Source organism: Pelecanus crispus, chromosome 13 (genome assembly GCF_030463565.1).
Source record: "Pelecanus crispus isolate bPelCri1 chromosome 13, bPelCri1.pri, whole genome shotgun sequence".
Lineage (NCBI taxonomy): Eukaryota > Metazoa > Chordata > Aves > Pelecaniformes > Pelecanidae > Pelecanus > Pelecanus crispus.
In genome coordinates this window covers 831961-850147 of record NC_134655.1, presented here as the reverse complement: position 1 = coordinate 850147, position 18187 = coordinate 831961, and the positions used below count along the sequence as shown (strand labels likewise).

Below are 18187 nucleotides of genomic sequence, written 5' to 3'. Positions count from 1 at the left end.
GAAAAAAAAAAAAAAAAAAAAGAGGCAACTTCCAGGGTGAGCCCCTGCTCTTTATGAACGCTGACAGATTTTCCCTGGTCATTTGGCTGTTGGGTCTACTCTTTGCTCCCATTTGCCATCTGGCCACACAGAGCAGGGTGAGGCAAGGAGATTCTCTCAGCTTCTGCTAGAGCTGGAAGAGATACACATGCAAACATGCCTGTACACCGCACCGGCAGGTTTGGGAACAGGTTTAGGGGGAGGCAGGAAGACCGCTGGGCAAGAAAAGCCTTCCAACGACAGCCTCCCTCGCATAGCCCACGGCAGTGGGAAACGTACCCGAACATCACTGAAACACTCACGCAGTCAACAAGATTTGTGCCTACTTGCCAGCGAAATGCTCAGCAGCAGCAGGAAAACGTTGCGGTGTTTCTGAGACAGTGCAGGTGTCTCAGCAAGGCACCTTTTGAGACAGTGGAGGTGTCTGAATAAGCAGGTGTCCTCCTGCTTATTTCAGGAAAGGAAATTCAGAAGGAAGCAAAGACTCGATGCTTTTAGCAGAAGCGTTTGGAGAGATGGGCCTTTCATAGTTTTCTGAGGCAGAAGACAGCTTAGGGACAAACTACATCGCTTAGGACAAACGTAAGGACCTGGCTACTTCTCTTCAGATGATCTAAGCAAAGCAGGATGAGCAAGTCAGAGCATTTAGAGTCTGGTAAAACAGACCACAGAAAAATTTTGCTTAGATGGGGTTGGTGACAAGAGGGCACGTGAAAAGTGCTTTGGAGGCACGTTGGGATGGGGATCTGCAGCCGTGTAAATGTCTCTGGTGCTGGGCAGACGTCAGCAGTGCACCCAAACGGGACAGCTCGGGTTGACAGCGGTGTAGCTGCAAAAGCAGAGTGCTCTGCACAGAGCTTACAGCTCCTCCGCGTACAGCTCATGAGCCCCACACGTCTCGCTAGGGACTGCGGTTCACACACAGCCTTAGGTTACCCTGACCACTGCAAGGAGTGGCAAACACTAGCTACAGAGCCAGGCACCAACAGGAAAACAGCTCCACATAGCTGCAGTTGATTTTGCTCTGCCTGTGACAATTCTGGGGTGCAGAACTCCTGAAAGAAAACACTAGTACTTCGTTTATGAGCTGTAAAAAGTGATTTTACCTGATTCTTCCATTTCTTTCATCTCTGATGGATCTTCTATTTCTTCATCAGACATTTCCATTTCCTCCTCTCTTCGAATACCCATTAGTTCATCGTTATGAATGTTACGAATTTCCTAAGGTTCAGAAAGTAGAGGGTTTTTTTTTTTAAATACAGATTACAAGAAACAGATTGGTTGGATAAAAAGATGCTGAAATCTAAGTCTGCAAAATGCAACTCCATGATACAAGAAAGGGGAAATGATAAAAAAATTGGCACAGACTATTAGATCAAGGACAATATCTAGCCTGAGTCAATCTGTCAATGCTACTGGCATTACTAACTCTTCCGTCTCCCTTCTGCTCTTTGCCCCAGGGCAGGCACCCAGCCTTGCCCACAGCGTAGTTTCTCGGTGAGCCCTCTCCCCACATCTGCCCTGCTCGACGTCCACACGCCTCTCCTACATCCAGCGCTGCCCAAACTCATAACCTCCACTGGGTCACTACCTCACTTCTTGCCTGCAGCACACACCTAGATCAGCAACTCCCTGCCACCAGTGCTTTCCCCTGCCCCGCACACCCAAGGGTTGTGCCGCTCTTACCCACCCCGATGCCATCCTGCCCTGCCTCTTCCCTGCTGGGCTCCTACCCCGCGCCCTCCTGCTCCGCGCCCGTGACCTATGCGCCCGCTCTGACCGTGTGAGCAGCGCTTTGGTTCAGCCAGCACCGACGGGTATGCCTGACTGAAGGCGGCCCTGCTGTGCAAACCGTGAGAAATTGTGCCAGGCCATATCTTCTTGGGAGCTAACGGTACCAGCCTGAGCTGGGGCTACACCAAACTAGAACCGCTACAGCTGCACACCCGCACATACGCCAAGGCGGGGGTTGACTACGAGTCCATCACTTGGATAAACAGATAAAAAACAGATAAATAGATAAATAAATATCTGTAGCCCCCCCCCCGACTGCATCGAGCTCTCCTGTATGGCACCGGGCTGCATGGCAGTGTTCTCCCTTGAGCAGGGACGCCTCTCAAGGTCACCCCTCGAGGCTGAGAGCCCCTTTACCCGGCATCTGATATCTATAACGAGATAAGTGACATTTTACATTATGCCTAAAAGTTATATTGTATGCTGGCAACATTTTTATATATATCTGTATCTCCAGCTATAGCTTAATTATGAGAGGTGTAGTAATAGAGTGTTTGACCACTGTCAAGGGACCACTCAATCATCATTTTAGCATCACTAAACCCCCTTTAGTTAACCCCACAATGATGACTTCTCTTAACAATTCACCTGTGACAGCACCTCCACCAGCGATGATCCCTCCTGACACGCATAGCCCGGCTGCTAGCAGACACATCCCCCTGGCATTTCTTTCTCCTGCCACACAACACATCCTGCACATTCCAAGCACTGGCCTACATGGTGCCCGGTACCACCTCGCCATGCACCTCTGTTGCCCCGCTGCAGCATGACCGTACCCGTGACCTGTAGTGCTGCCCACTCCGTTCCTCCCTGCTCCATGCCTCCTCCATGCAGCTGGACAGCTACAACAACAAAACCTACCTGAGAGAGGCCATGCCAGTCAGGAGCAGGAATTGCAAGTACACAGCTAGAGGCCAGAGCCTGCCCAGCCACCTCCTCACCCTTATCAATGCTGGTGCACTTCAAAGCTCCTCTCCCCCTGTGCCAACCACCAGTGCTCAGCCTGCTCCACACTGTCCCTCCAGCTGCCGGGATCCCTCTGCTCTCTGTCACAGCCTTTGGCCACATTAGGGATCAGAAAGGAACAGAGATGCTACCTCCTACGCTGGTCCCTGAGCCACCCCAGCTCCTGCCTGTGTGTGTCCTTTCTGCTCCATTCACCTTGTCCAGGAAGAGCCAACCAACCCCACCTGCTCCTCCGGACAAGATCCCTGCTCTGGCCAACTCACGCTGGGCAGAGACACACATCAGCCTGTTTGCAAGGCAAGGAAACGCCTAGCTCAGCCTCTCCATCCCCTCTGCAGAGCAGGACAAGCAACATTCAGAAAACAACGGTCAGATATTCAAGGAGATGGAGATGTTAAGAATACTTACTAGAGGCTAGCACAGGTGGCCAAGTGTCCCTACCCAACATCAATTTACTACAACTTGACTTGGATTATACACGCCAGAAACAGCCATAGGAGAAAAGATACAGAAGATTTGCTTATAAAATAAATGTCCAGCTCTTTGCAGATTGTACTCTAATGGCCTGATATTTTCAAAAACTCTGCTTGTCAGCACCAAGCACACACCCACCAAGAGCAGCCAACAGGGAAAAGGACCGTGCTTTCAGCTTGGACAAACAGACACCTTGGGGACAGCAACAGGGAAAGGGCAAGAACAAGGCAGATCCGAGCACCATGGGCAGCGCTGGCTACACTTCCAAAGCAACTACAGCCTGCCCTGGAGACCACCCATAAAATGGCAGCTGGGTTGAAGATCTGAGGACAATCTTTCCACTGTCTTTAACTGACTCTGCTCAACAGCTGAAAGCCCAGAAGTGGCCTCGAAGCTGGAGAAGGCTGCGCAGAGCACAGCACACAGCAGGGCTGGGCTTGGCTGGGCTGCACAGCAGGCTACGGCATGGTTCAGCAATGCCCAAGGGGGAGCCCTGGGTGGGAGAGGAAAAAGCATCAGAGAAGCCAAATACCTGAGCAAGCCCCTTCCTAAGCAATACGCTGGCTGGTAGCTACCGTAGCATGGTGGTTCACCAGGTCTCAAGCTTCCACGGCTTCTTCATGAGCCGCCTGCAGCTACAGAACCTGCCAGCACTGCCTGGGAAAACCACCTTAAGTCACCACTGATAAAAATAAAATGCTGGCCTAGCCTAACGACTCCCCAGCACATACCCATTCCCTGAGCTGCCCGCCAAGCTCTCCTCCGATGTGGTGACCCACAGGATTAAATTCTGCCAAAAAGCTGTACCAAGAAGATGCATCGTGTGGGTCCACCTTCCTTTAAGGGAAGACCCTAAGCTGGGGGAGAACAGCATGCTGAGCCCAGCAGCAAGTACTCCTGGAAGAGGCCTCACCAGTGGTCTCTCAGCCTCTTCCCACTGGGAGAACTTACCTTGGAACAAAAGACAGCTCCAAATGGAAAGAGTGCTCCCACCCCAGTCATAGTAAGCAAGCTCAGTAAGCAGGAAAGAACAGAAACACTAGGGCTCAAAGTAGAGGCTTCATCTGAACCCGACTGTCCACATGGCTTATCAGGTATAAACCAAAACATCAGCTCCTCCTTTAGCTACTATGAAAGGTTTGACTCAGTGGGATTTGGAAGTCCCAGAAGTACAGTCTCATGGGGAGATCACAGCTGGAAACTTCCCAGAAAAACACAGACATTTAGAGTTTTCCAGTGTCGTGGAGGATCAATCATCTGCTTTTTACCAGAAGGCCACTGGCTGGGTATTATCCAACTCTACAGAATTTTTCTCAGGTCGCAGCTATGCGGGAAGGTGACCTGCACATATCTGACCTAGTGGTGATCACAGATCACCAGCCCAACTTTGCCCAGATTTACTTTTGATGTTAAATAATCTTAAAGGTGAAAGAGGATTTGCTGGGATAGACTTGTTTTCCAAGTTTGTGATAAGGAACTTGGTACCTAAGGAAAACACAGAACCACAGGAAGATTTACAGTAGAGGGAAGGGATGCCAACCAGACGGACCTGGACAGGCTGGAGGAGTGGGCCCATGTGAACCTCATGAGGTTCAACAAGGCCAAGGGCAAGTTTGGGGCAACGCCCGTATCAATACGGGCTGGGGGATGAATGGGTTGGGAGCAGCCCTACGGAGAAGGACCTGGGGATGCTGGTGGGTGAAAAACTGGACATGAGCTGACAATGTGCGCTCGCAGTCCAATCGTATGCTGGGCTGCATCAAAAGAAGCACAGCCAGCAGGCAAAGGGAGGGGATTCTCTCAGCCTATTCCACTCTCATGAGACCCTACCTGGAGCACTGTGTCCAGCTCTAGGGTCCTCAGCACAGGAAAGACATGGTACTGACGTGCTGCACAGGTGACTCTAGTATGGCCTAGCCTTCAAATCTCTAACAGAAGTCAGTGTACATGCCTGATGCAGTGGCACGCTGCGAGGATTTGGGTAGAATACACGTGCTCTCCGGCTTGGGGCTCTACTTTTGAGACAGAATATTGCAGAAGAGAGATTTGAGAAGGAGCAGCTGAACAGGATTTTAGCATTGTACTGAAAGAGTAACTGAACAAGATGCTGTGGTTGAAAGCTACCCTTGCTCTTTATTTGCTACTCTACAGCTTGCATATTAGAGTCCTTCTTCCTAGGAATACACAAGCACTTCAGAATACACTTGTCTTTTACCACTGCCTTCACCTGGGTGGGTATCATGAAGCATCTCCAGACTTTCAGCTCTTCCTAATCTACAGACAGACACGCTCCTGCAGGATGGTTGTGTGCTGGAATTACTGAGTGCAATCCACAACTGGGAGCCAAAAACTGGTCTTCCAGAGAATTACTGGGCAACATTAGGCAAACATTTCTTCACTGGGTGCCTCCCCTTTCCCCATCTCAAGAGGGCACATTCACTACTGGCTGCACAGTCTCTGGAAAGCCACACGACGACGTCCAGCAGTCAGCAACCTTTGCTTTCCAAGCAAGGGAACTGAAACAAAGAAAAATGAAAATCCAAAGCTATCAGGAAGCGTAGGATTTCTCACCCAAACCTGGCTAATCGGCAGTGCGTGCAGACAAGACCCTCTCGGCTGTTTACAGATCTGTCATGGGAGCACTTAAGACAGCGGTGCCAAACGCCCAACTCCTTTCCAGTCCCTCAGCCACGGCTGCTATCTTACGCATCGAGATGGATATTCCCAGCATGGCTTTGCTGAATGCTGGCAATGCACTGGGCTGGAAACCTTCTTAAAGTTATGCTGAGATGAGAAAGCATCTGCTTTGCTTTATTTCTGACACACAGATGACAAGAACAGCTCCAAACTGCTGGCGTTTCTGCAGTGAATAAAGAATATTTCCAAACACAACAGTGTCTTCCTGGATTAGGATAAAAGGCAGGTATTTTTCATAGCAGTTCTTTTCTACTCTTCAGATCTGAGTCATAGTACTTCAAAGAAGCCTTTATTGTCAGTGGTAAAAACTGATTCAAGCTCCATCCTACTTTAAAAGCTTAATGAGCAAGAAAAATACAATTTCTTGCTCTTTCCTTCAAAACTTATCCATACCCCAGGGTGACAACACTTCTGTTACCACTTTGAGCATTAACCTTTCTAGGTAAGGGACACAGAAGTGAGACTCCAGGGGAGATGAGCTCTGACCAGGAGACCCACCACGGGGCTCTTCCGCACTCCTGGTAGCCCTCCACGTTCCCAGAACCACAGCTATCTCCTCCTGCCTTCCTCAGGCCAAACAGACATCAAGATGGGCTCCACTGCCAGATGCAGCCAAGCAACGTGACCCCTACTACACAGGTGACAGAAGGCAGCGTGTATTTCATCACAGGCTCCAGGACAAGCATCTCCCAAAACCACCACTTTCCCAAGAGACAGCCTTTCTTTACCCTAGCTTTACTTTCTTCTGACATTGTGCCTGACTCCAATAAGATTTGATAAGATCAGATAAGGGACAGAACTATTCTTCCTCTTGCAGGAAGAGCAGTTTGAGTGACATGCCTTCTCCTATCAACCCCACCCTTGTCACTGCCTTTAAATCCTGTATTTCACTAGCAATGTCGCTGCATGGGATAAGTACACAAATATGAGAACATTCTCTCTCAAGTTTTCCAGACTGTCCAGCTGCAAATATTTCCACCTCTCAAGTCTGTCAATAAAAATGTGACAAAACAGATCTCTGACGATGCTTCGGGTTTGTTGGTTGGTTTGGGGTTGGTTTGTTTGGTTGTTTTTTTTAAACATCCCTCTAGAAATCCCTCTTGCTTTAACATTAAAACCAGCAGAAAACAGTTCAATAATCATTATTATTGTGCACAACTTCAATCGGCATACAGATCTCAATGTATTGCTACTAGTAACACAAATACCAAGTGAAAATTTATTACCTGTAACACAAGAGACGACTGAGTAATTCCCACCTTACACTGTGAATTAAGGTGGCGTTATCCACGCGAGCATTGTGCAAACTTAACATCAATATCCTGACAAGAAAGAGACTGTGCTGGAGGATCTAACACAATAAAAAATTACCAACCTCTGCTTGTTTGCACCACACGCTGATGTTCTTACGCTGAGCTTTCGTGAAATGGTCCCAAGCCTTTTGTTTGGAGGCAGAATGGTACACGGCCACTATCTGCTCGACTGTAGTATCAAATCAGCAGTCAAATCAGGCCAGAATATCATCCAGAGAGGGCGAACAAGAGGAGTAAAGGAGTAAAAAAGTGGAATCAGGCAGGTGGTTTGGCTAACCTTTTCTTATAACACTGTACTGTGCTGAAGCTATGCTCAGGAAAGGGACTCTGTGCCTGGAAAGAAAAGCGTGGACTTCACCAGGCCAGCGTCAAATGCTCACAGAGTAACGATCAACTGGGAAAACGGCATCTGCTCTCAACCGGAAAAAAGGCAGGCACACGTTGCGCTGAAAAATACTCAAATAGGCTGCGCAACGCTGCCTATGAGTGTAACCAGTACACCCGGGTAGCACTCGCTCTCTGACACGGGACGATTAAGTACAACTGCGAAAGCTGGCACTTTGGATGTTCTTCTGCCCGGTGGCTGCAGTCCCAAAGAACAGGGCCGCAGCCTGAGCACGACCGCATCCTGCCCGTGCATTCTACAGAAAAAGGGTTCTGGCATCAGCCATCAGCTTTTTTTGTTCCTGAGATTTATTCCTTTATTTATCTGGAAAATTTGCAGAGGATTTTGGACATACAAAGCGCCTCTCCTTGGATGCGAACTCATCCAACAGCAGAAAGCACGTCTACCTCTTTTTTTTTTTTTTATGTTGTGATATAATAGGCATAATTCTTACAAAATAAATCAGCTCTCTGGTACTTAAGATTAACTTAAGAGTGGCTGAGAAATCAGTGGGTGTTTTATAGAGCGGAGTTGCACACTACTGTCTATTACTACTTACTCTGCAGTGCTTACTGTATTTCCCTCTGGACCGTGTGCCCATGTTTTTTACCATGAACAGAATTTAAAAAAAAAAAATTTTAAGAATCAAGTATCAAACAAGTAACAGCCAAAATTATTGAATATAAAACTAAAAGAATGTTCACAACCTGGCCAAGGGGTTCAAGGAGACTTAGTACTATTGTGGAGAAGGTACTCTGAAAGATACTCTTAAAAGTAAAAAAAAAAAAAAAAAAATTCAGACTCACTAAAGAAAGGATGTGTAAGAGGCAACGAGTGGTTTGAGGTACCGTTATAAATCACATCTTGGAACTAATATAGCCCACGCCTCTTCCTTGACTTCATGGTTTAATAAAGTACTGGGATTTGAAAGACCCAGGTTCGAAATGCTGTTCTGCAACAGGTTTTCAGTTGTGACTGAGAACAGGGTGCTGGGAACACTCTGCTGCATCCTACCTTTGGCGAATAAATCCTGTACACTTCGCTGAGGCACCAGATTACCAGGAACTTACCTTGTCTGTGCACAGAAGCGGAGTTGAAAAGATGACAGAACTACTAATAGAGTATAATTAAAGAGGAAGAAAATTAAGAATTCATTCTCTCCTCCCCCCAGATGTGGACTCTTACTCCAATAAAAAGTACCACAAGAAACTTTTGCCAAGTTAACGATATATGCTTATAAATTAACTGTAGCTGCACAGAAGCGATTGCTACTTCTTTTCCTGGAGTGCTTTTAGCATGGCCTCTCCAGACTCTAGAAATTCAGCCTCTTCCCTACAACAACAGACAACCCACATTCAGCACGGAAACACTACTCACACTGAACCAGAATCCCCGAGAGCGCAAGTTTGAATTTCTCTTTAGCTTCTTCCATCTCTTTCTCATGAGCTGCTTTCTCGTTCACGAGTCTGCGAATGTGGCTGTTGGCCGACTGGATCATGGAGTAGAAGTTGTTGGCAGTCCTCCTGTTCACTTCTCCACGCTCTATCCAGGTCAGCAAGGTCTGGATGGCTTCCAAGAACTTCGTGTCATCTGCAGCAAGAAAGGACACCTTTACACCGCAGAAGTACAGGGTCACCTGCGCAGCTTTTAGATCCTTTACCCTGGCACTGCTGAACTGCTCTCTTTCAAAGGTCAACTTACTTCAGGCAGCTAATCAGAGTTCTTGAAAGCACAGGGTTATCTGAATACAAGGCTACACAAAGGAAGGCAAGTCTACCATCAAGCTGATGGAGCAAACCATCTGTTGAGGTGCAACAAGAGCGGGACCAACTGCTAGAAACCTACTGGAAAACTTCATGTGCCTATTCAGATGTACTCTTTCCTGAAAGAAAATATCCTCCAGCTCCAAAATAATCAGGCCACACATGGGTCTTCAGCTTCAAAGAAGGTCTTAGGACTTACACTAGTCCTTTTAACATGAACAAAAAATGGTTTGGAAGAAACTATTGTACTCAAGTATGGGTTTCTTTTTACAAAAAGACAAACAATTCTGAAAAAGAGATGGCTAGGAGAGCTGCTGTGTGCAGGCTAAGGGCTCAGTCTGAACGGGCTCTGCAAGGTCTAGATGGCACCATCATTTTGGTTCAGCAGGACGACCACTGGAGAATACAACTCTCTGTCCCAGCATCTGCACAGAAGGCCGGCCGTGGCCCGCAGAACCACCTACCTTTCAGTTTCTCAGCGACAACGCTGCACTCGTGGTCGGAGTAATGGACGACGGGAGGCGGGGAGGGCGGGCGGAAGCGCTCCTCTTCCAGCCTCCTGCGATGGCGCTCCTCTCTCGCCAGCATCCGCTGCTTACATTCCCACTCGTACAGATCATCCCGAGCCTGAGCAAAATCCACATGCAGGCGCCCAGTATCCTTCTTGTCAGTGCTGGAGCCCAGCCGGATGCGATAGCCTGGCAGTGATGACAACAGGGTTCAGACAGGACAGGTGACTTCCCTGAGGCTCCAAGCACCCCCCAGTGCCCGCCTCTCATCCCTACAGAGCCAGAAAGCCCCTGAACAGAAGAGTTTACTGAAGAGTTTAATGCACAGAGAGTGATGCTGGAGAAGGAAACATTCTTAGGGGGTTTGCTGCTACCTGCCTGTGTTTTGCACACACTAGGCAAGCTCTTACATGGGCTGTTCCTCTTCTAAATGCGAGCAGGTCCTGGGTCTGGAATAGCAGCTGTAATTGCACGCGGCCTCTCGGGCTGTGGGACTGAGCCCAGCTGTTCACGTGGGGAAGGCAGAACTGCCTCGGATCCACGCTTTTGCAAGCTTCAGAAGTTGGGGATGGGAAGGGAGGAATGGGAGGTGAGACAGGGCAAAGAGGGCAGCAGATGGATGGTGGTAACCTTTGGAACAGCCCCCATCATCCAGTGGGAGCAGGAATAAGGTCAGCAAACGTGCACGTCCACTGTGTGGAAACTCTTCTCACCAGCACGGTTTGCAGGACTCCTTTTCTGGAGTTTCACATCAAACACGCTAGAAGGCCCTCCTCTGTGACTACGAAAAGCACAGGTGGGATGTATGAAAGAAAATCTGAACTACAAAGACTTTGTACAAAGAACAAACCCAGAAACAATGCTTGCATGTGGAGGACACTGATGACTCTGCACGTGGCCATGGCTTTGGGCAGGAGGAGCTATAAGCAGAGAACGCCTGCAGCTAAAGGGGCTGGTTTGGCTATGGAGAAGGGGTAACTGCAAAGCAACACTGCTCTTACTAGTGGGGCACTGCAAGTCTAACTCAATTCAGCAGTCTCTGGAATGAGACGTAATGCTTACAATCAGTCAAAACAGACTCCAGAAAAAAGTTTCCATTATTTTAAACAGCAAAGAGCATCTCCCTCGCTTATCTTGACAATCTCATTTCTCTGGAGAGAGTACGGGCTTTGGAGGTAGTACACTGGTTTGCCAATAGACTGAAAGAATAATTTGGAAGAGATTTTAGCATGGAAATAGGAAGTATTGCTGTATTTTTCTAGAATGGTAAAGAGTCAGGCAGAGAGCCCAGGCTGCTCAGGGCAGATGTAACCAGCACAGCAAATGCAGGCTTGGCTGGAAACGCACACTCTGCCAGCCATGCAGTCTGCGAACACCAAGCATGAGGTCTGTGTCCACCATGAAACAAACCTCTTAAAACCCTACAGATGCAGAACAGGGGCTCCCTAGACAAAAGGGGCCCAGGCGTTTCAGCTCTGAGGACTAACAGGGGAAAAAAATATTGATGAAAGTCAAGCACACCATCCAATTAACAAGCAACTGAGAGTAACTGCAAATTTTTATAGGACCCTTAAGCATTATCTACAGAATCGGCTGGACGTTCATCCACATAAGATGGGGATGGACTCTGCACCTCATCCCAATATTTTGTAGAGGTTTGCAGTACCTAAGGTAACAAAGCGTTGCCATCTTTCTTATCAGGAGCTGTTTTTACGTATTTAAGCAGAAATGCAACAACAGCAGAAAAAGAGGTGAACTGACACAACATTAGGCAAATCTTCCAACTACAAAGTCTATCATAACTAAAAAGAAGTCATTACATCTCTGTCCCAGAATTTTAAGCTGCCATCCGAGACAGAAATACACCTACCAGAAAGATAAAGTGCCTTGTCCACCATGAACTCCTCAGCAAAGCGGATATGACAGAAATTCTTCTTACTCTTTCGAATAGCTATGACTTCCCCACACTGTTCAAACACTTCCATGATGATCTGCTCTGTTCCATTTTCCGGCAGTCCTCCAACAAACACCGTCTTACACCCTGGGGGCCTCTCTCTCGTTGCTGGAGGGGGCAGATCTGAAGAGAGCAAGAGAGAGAACGCAGACCAGGTTAGTTTTTGGTTTGTCAGCACGTTCCTTCCATCTGCCCACCTCTCCTGAGAGACGACCATACCTTCCTGGCTTCCTTCAGATGTACACCTAGCTACGCTGCATTCGACTTTACCAAGCAGTAGATCTCTAGCACTGCTGAGGTGCTATACGAGAATAAGCACATTTACCAGCCTGTTTCCAAACAAAAGATCTCAGGAGCCCGAAGCCCTCCAAACACCCTCCTTAGTGCAAGCACAGGCTCACTGAGCTCCTGTCGCAGAGCACGAGCAGCACCAGGACCTCAAAATTTTATCATGGGAGGTGCTATACAAGCACAGCTTGAAGGACTGTCCTAACATTTAAAAATATGTAGAAAACGTATACAGAGGGTCCTAAAGGGCAAAAAGCTATACAGCAGCCTATAAAGGGTACAAAAGTACTAACGTTAAGAGAAGGTCATGAACCAAATTTAGACTAAAAAGATATTATGGAAGGAATAGATGAAGGAAATGGGTATAGCCAAGAGGTGTAGAAGGAATTAATGGGTTTGTTTACCTGTATGGCTAATATGAACTACAGAACACAATAAAAGCAGGCTGAAAGTTAAGTCTAGTTTGCCAGAAGCAGGTTGCTGCGTATGCTCACTGACTCACCTGTAACACTGCAGCACACAAAAGAGACTGCATGAGACTGCTGTGACTTGCAGAAGCATTTCTCCAGCACTGAACTCATTTCCACGCTCAGGTGCCCACCTGGCAAGTGCAGTGAGACCCTCCCAACTCAGTATGTGAAGGCTGAGAAGGATTATGTGCTCACTACCTGGTGTTTCCTAATATCTGGAAAATCCTAAATGAATTTCAGGGCTAACATCTATCGCCCCTGGTTAACTTCACAGAATTACACTACTTATTTATTTAACAATAGTTGTATTGCATTCTTTTAATTCTTTGGCATATTTCCAGCAAGGTTCTTCCAAAAGCAATTATTAGGATTATTTTATTTTTGTTTGGAAATGGCTCCTTTTGGTTCCCACCTCGAGCCTGACCACTGACTTGTCACAGCCTTACGAAACAACATCCTTAACCTTCTTCTCCATAAACCCCAGTTCTTCTGCGCCAACAGTTCCTTTTAATGTCCTACTCTTACTTCACAGGAACAGAAGCTGCAAAACAGCGCCCAGCCAGGAGCTCACCCAGTCCAGGACCAGCCTGTAGCAAGGGCCTCCAGGATGGACTCATAAGCATTACGAGAGGCTGAGGTTCCCTTCTCAGGATAACACTGACCACAACTGCTAGCTTTTCCCTGAAAACCAAGTTTAATCCCCTTTCCAGCACACCTTCATAACCTTATCAAACATTCCCTCTGTCTACTTTGCTATCAGTATCAATTTTTCTTAGAAGCTTCCTAAATTACCAACCCTGATCACATCCCAACAGCAGTCTCCACAGTCTAACATTTGTACTGATCGCAGTTTTGCGGATCTCAGATCAAAAGATTTGTTAGGCCTGTCATAAGTACACGAAACACAAGATAACAGCTGTAACAGAGGGTGCTGAACCCACACTATCTGCATTTTGAAAAAAAAAAAAGTTTAAGTGTTTAGCAAAGTAATGGGAATAGGAGTTTCTTTAAAATTTTCTGCTAGACTGGCTCAGAGAAAGAGAAATTGCCCCCTGGCAAATATCCCTGACAGGTATTTGCCAGGAATAGACGTTTCAGACTGCATCTGTTCGCAAGACCGCACTAAAGGAGGGATTAAAGTGCAGGAGAACCAGAAGAGGACAAAAGTCCCAAGGGAACAGGACTGAGCATGCCTCACGCAGCCGAGAACAGAAACACACAGGTCTGGATGAAGTCAAGAGCCAGTTTGTTACGAGAAGGGGAGGGAAGGGTTTCAAAGCAGACAAACCATCACTGGAAGCAATCCACAGCACCAAAAAACCCCCTACCCACACCCCAAAAAAAAAACCCAACTCACAACTGTTTCCAGGACAGCGAGACAGGTTTTCTTCTGGGGATGGTAAACTAGGAGATAAATCTTCAGACTGAGCATTGCAAGAGTTTTATCTAAAATGCTGGGCTCGGGAGCACCACAGACTGCCGCTGATGGGAGCCCATCAGGCTCGGGTGCCATCTGCTGGCACCTTCTTACGAATTAAATATAGACATGCAACTTCTCTGCATGATGAAAGCATCTTATTTCCAGTGAAGAACACTGCTTCTGAAAAAATTAATTAGGTCCTTGTTTTTCTATCGGTAATTTCAAGACTGTCCTGTGCTGACACAGATGCAGAGACTTCTGCGGGGCCCCAACGCCGTGGCTAAGCCGGGCAGGCACCGCAGGGAGAAGCATGCCTGAGACTGCCCTTACGCTCCTACCTTCCCCAGTTTGGAATTTCTGTCAGTTTTACACTTGAGAATTTATCGTTACTGCTTTATGGGGTGGAACGCTTCTCACCCTCTGCTTGTCTGGCAGTAAGCACAGCTCACGGGATCTGACTTGACGGAAGTCAAACAGGTCTTCACGCTAACACACACGTACCAAAACATGACAGGGCAAAACCAATGGCATTGCAACACACCCTCAGAGGCATACGGGACCGCAATGACAGGATAAGGCCGAGGTTTTGCCACGCGCTCAGCAGGTATTACCATCGGGGCTGGCACTGATGCCCCACCACTATTCGCTTCTGCAGTTGCTACTGTGGGCCAAAGGTATTAATGCACTGAGAGGAGAGAGAGGCTGAACCCTTCCAGTCCCAGCTGCTTTCCTTGGGGGTTGCCCTTGAAAAGGCAATATTTAACGCTGCTTTTCTTCCCCCCCTTCAGAGAACCAGCAGCGATAAGAGGTTCCTAAGCAGTGTCTGCCTGGACAGCCTACCAGGGCTCCAGCTGGAGCGGGGCAATGGGTCAGAAGGCAAAGCATTGCCCTCTAAAACTGAGGGGTTTCAGCAGCTTGCCAAGAACAGGCAACCTGTAGACAAAAAACAATCATCTTGTGAAAGTAACCGACCAAATTTAAGATGGTTTTCACGTGGCAGTCTTGACCTTGGCCTTTTCACGAAGGCAGAGTTGCCATCGAGAGAAGTTCAGCACTGCGCCTAGCCAGGGTTAGGGAGGTGAGAAATTCAGAAAATGCCAAGCTGTGCAAGAGCTTCTCCCCGCCATCTCCGGTTTTTATAATAAAAGTGAGCAGAAAGGGCCAGTCATCTAGTTTGAAGGGGATCCCTGTTTCTTGCTATAGCCTGGTGAGCCCTGACTGTCTGTTTCTTAAAGTTTTCTGTCTTATTTCCAACTGCCTCTGCTCTCCTTTCATCACATTCTGCAAAACCCAGAGCACAGACTCAGCACAGACCACGCTGGCTGATCCAGTCCCCTCACCTCCAAGCTTGCTGTCTTTGAAGCCTTAGATGTTACGTGCAGCAATCATTTCATGAAGATTAGAGTTCAAATACCCAGGGACTGGAATGCTTTCTTTCCCAGCCCTTATCAATCTAACAGACGAAAAGGCTACTTACTGAAATAGCGAACACTCAGTGACAAGAACAGGCTTCTCCTATTGCTCTGTCACCTACTTGCCAGCTTCTAGTCATAGTGATTCACCCCAGAGCAAGGTAACTGCTTTTCTTTCACATACGCATCTTTTATATACACATATACACACACGCGTATTGCTATACAGCCAGGCAGACACAGGAGAAAACAGAAAAAGACAGTTACGTGGGTTAGGCGGGAAGAGAGTGCAGCTTTTGCAGTGAATGATCTCCTTCACAGCAGGCATGTCCGGAGGGATGGGAGGTGGGACTATCCCCAAGCCTGGCATCATGGGGTTGATTGGAGGGATTCCAGTCATCATCCCAAGAGCAGGATCAAAATCTAAATGGGGAAGAGAATAAGAGAGTCAGGTAGTGGTTTGGACTCATACAGTAACTGTTTATTCAGACAGCAAATAGAATACTCTCCCCGGCATGTGCAAGTGAAAATTAGCTGAATAAGCAACATTAGAGAGGGAACACTGCAATACAACTCACCAGAACTTTAGATTTGTGCCCTTAAAACAACTTTTTAAAAACTATTTCATTGTTGATTGCCTCAGCCAAATAAATTTTCTCTGTTCAGATAAACTACTTCCTTTTCCACTCTGTAGACACCATTCCCATCTAGTGTCCAAACCTTCCCCAGTAAGGCTTATCCACATAAAGAAATCTGGGGCATATGGAAACAGTGTAAAACCTAACTGTCGTGGTTTAACCCCAGCCAGCAGCTCAGCACCACGCAGCTGCTCGCTCGCTCCCCTGCCCCAGTGGGATCGGGAAGAGAATCGGAAAAGTAAAAGTGAGAAAACTCCTGGGCTGAGATAAGAACAGTTTAATAATTGAAATAAAGTAAAATAGTATGGCGTAGAGACCTGCTGCTTCTGTCAAGAAACTGAGCCCATGGCTACAGGCCAGCATCCAAGAGGCTTAAGGAGCAGATTCAGAAGAGCAGGTCTCCAGTTTTAAGAACAGAAAAAGAAGAAAGAGAGTCCCCAAGGACTCTTTAGAGTTCAAAACCATCAGGTCTGGCAGTTACTTTTTGGTGAAAGCTGCGATAACCTTTTTTATACAAAGCTGGCAGTAGCTGGATGGAGTGAAAGGTGCTGTGCATTCATGTTAGACATTGAGGTCCTCTTAAAGCATCTCATAACTATATGCTTTACTTCATCTGTAGGAACAGAAATTGGCTGGAAAATTCTTAAGCATTTTTAGACATTTTTTTACTGTGACCTGAAACTTTAGTCCCACCTAGCTTTCAGCAAAGATGGCCCAAAGCATGTCAAGCTTCCATTGTCTCTCATCTTTAATAGATACTATAGATACAACTAAATTTCAAACCATCACTGTGCTTCAGAACTGATCCATATTCACCAGAGCACCCTGCTCTCTTGCAGCCAGGTCAGAAAAAAAATATTTTGCTCCTTCTAAAACATTCTGAGTTGTTTGTGTTGGGTACAGACCTCCCAGTCTTCACTCAGAAGCCTTCCCCTATTCATACAGCAAGGAATGGGAGACTGGCTTCAAACTTGTGTGCTCTCCTAGGACAGACTTCTATTGATTTTTACTGACAGAAGCATGTGAGCAGGAGAATGACAGGAAAACACCACCCCGACAGCAAAGACAAATGTGAAACAAGGCCTAGGGGACAGAAGAGTACAGACTGCATGCAAACCTTATGGCAAGTTAGAGTGAGGCTGTTAGTTAAATATAGTATCAGCTGCACAGCAAACTACCTGCTCCACGCCACAAGAACAGAAATAGGATTGTAGAGTGCTGCCAACACAGATGCTCCCTCCCCAGGTGAGCAGGCAATTATTCAGGCAGGAGACAGCATCCTTCCCAAGCGCTTAATGCAGTCAAGTGCTGAAACAGTAATTTCATTTCAGGATATTGATGCACTGGCATCCTGCACTGCTGAGAAACCAGGTACACAGCGGCTCTGTTCCTACAGGAGCTCTTTAACACATCCTGGATAGGATGACTCACCCATGCACATGTACTCCGGAGTACAAGGTGGTCATTTCTGGAGCTAAAACTTCCATTAATTTCTGCCATAGCCATTTTACTGCCCTACTGCTTTCCTCTTCATCTCCCTCCCAGCCTTCCTTTGAAGCAGTTCCAGTTCAGCTTAGAATAACGTGTTCCTTGATATCACTGTTTTCCTGAGCTCTGCATGGGACCCTCCTCCTGCTGGTCCACTGCAGACCATCTAGAGGTACCCCACAATAACCACAGTATGCGTCAAAAAACATGTATTCTTGTTTCCTCTGAAATCAGTTTTAAACCACTGGCCTCTAAATAAATCACTTGCAGACATAAATGCATTTCAAGCACAGCTTATTAATGTTTTCTGTACTGTGGTAGGCATTCATCTAACTCTACTGAAAGAGGTTCTTCCCAAAGACATGTTTGAAAGAAGAGGTGGGCACAGCCTGGGTAAGCTCACATACCGGGCAGGAGGGGCTGTCCTGTCATCCCCATGGGAGCCATCCCTAGATTGTTCATCGCAGTGGTCCAGGCAGTTGGGTCTGACATTGGCAAGCCCATCAGAATGGAGTCAAGGCTTAGATTTCTGCCACTATCTGCTGAGAGGAAAAAAAAATGATTAAGAGCTTAGTGC

The 18187-nt window shown here is 47.2% G+C and overlaps 1 protein-coding gene across 2 annotated transcripts in view; it reads right to left on the bottom strand.

Moving 5' to 3' along the window:
- The window catches only part of ENOX2 (ecto-NOX disulfide-thiol exchanger 2), a 47158-nt gene that overhangs the window by 11428 nt on the left and 17543 nt on the right, over positions 1–18187 (bottom strand). Inside the window, exons 3-9 of one of the 2 annotated variants that reach the window (XM_075720422.1) lie at positions 18018–18152; positions 15752–15907; positions 11811–12017; positions 9896–10129; positions 9046–9258; positions 7346–7452; positions 1146–1260 (exon numbers count right to left, since the gene is read on the bottom strand). In XM_075720422.1, coding sequence (XP_075576537.1) covers positions 1146–1260; positions 7346–7452; positions 9046–9258; positions 9896–10129; positions 11811–12017; positions 15752–15907; positions 18018–18114 — 1129 coding nt within the window. In that variant the 5' untranslated portion in view covers positions 18115–18152. The remainder of the gene's footprint in view (positions 1–1145; positions 1261–7345; positions 7453–9045; positions 9259–9895; positions 10130–11810; positions 12018–15751; positions 15908–18017; positions 18153–18187) is intronic. The other variant, XM_009484756.2, reaches the window with a different exon arrangement.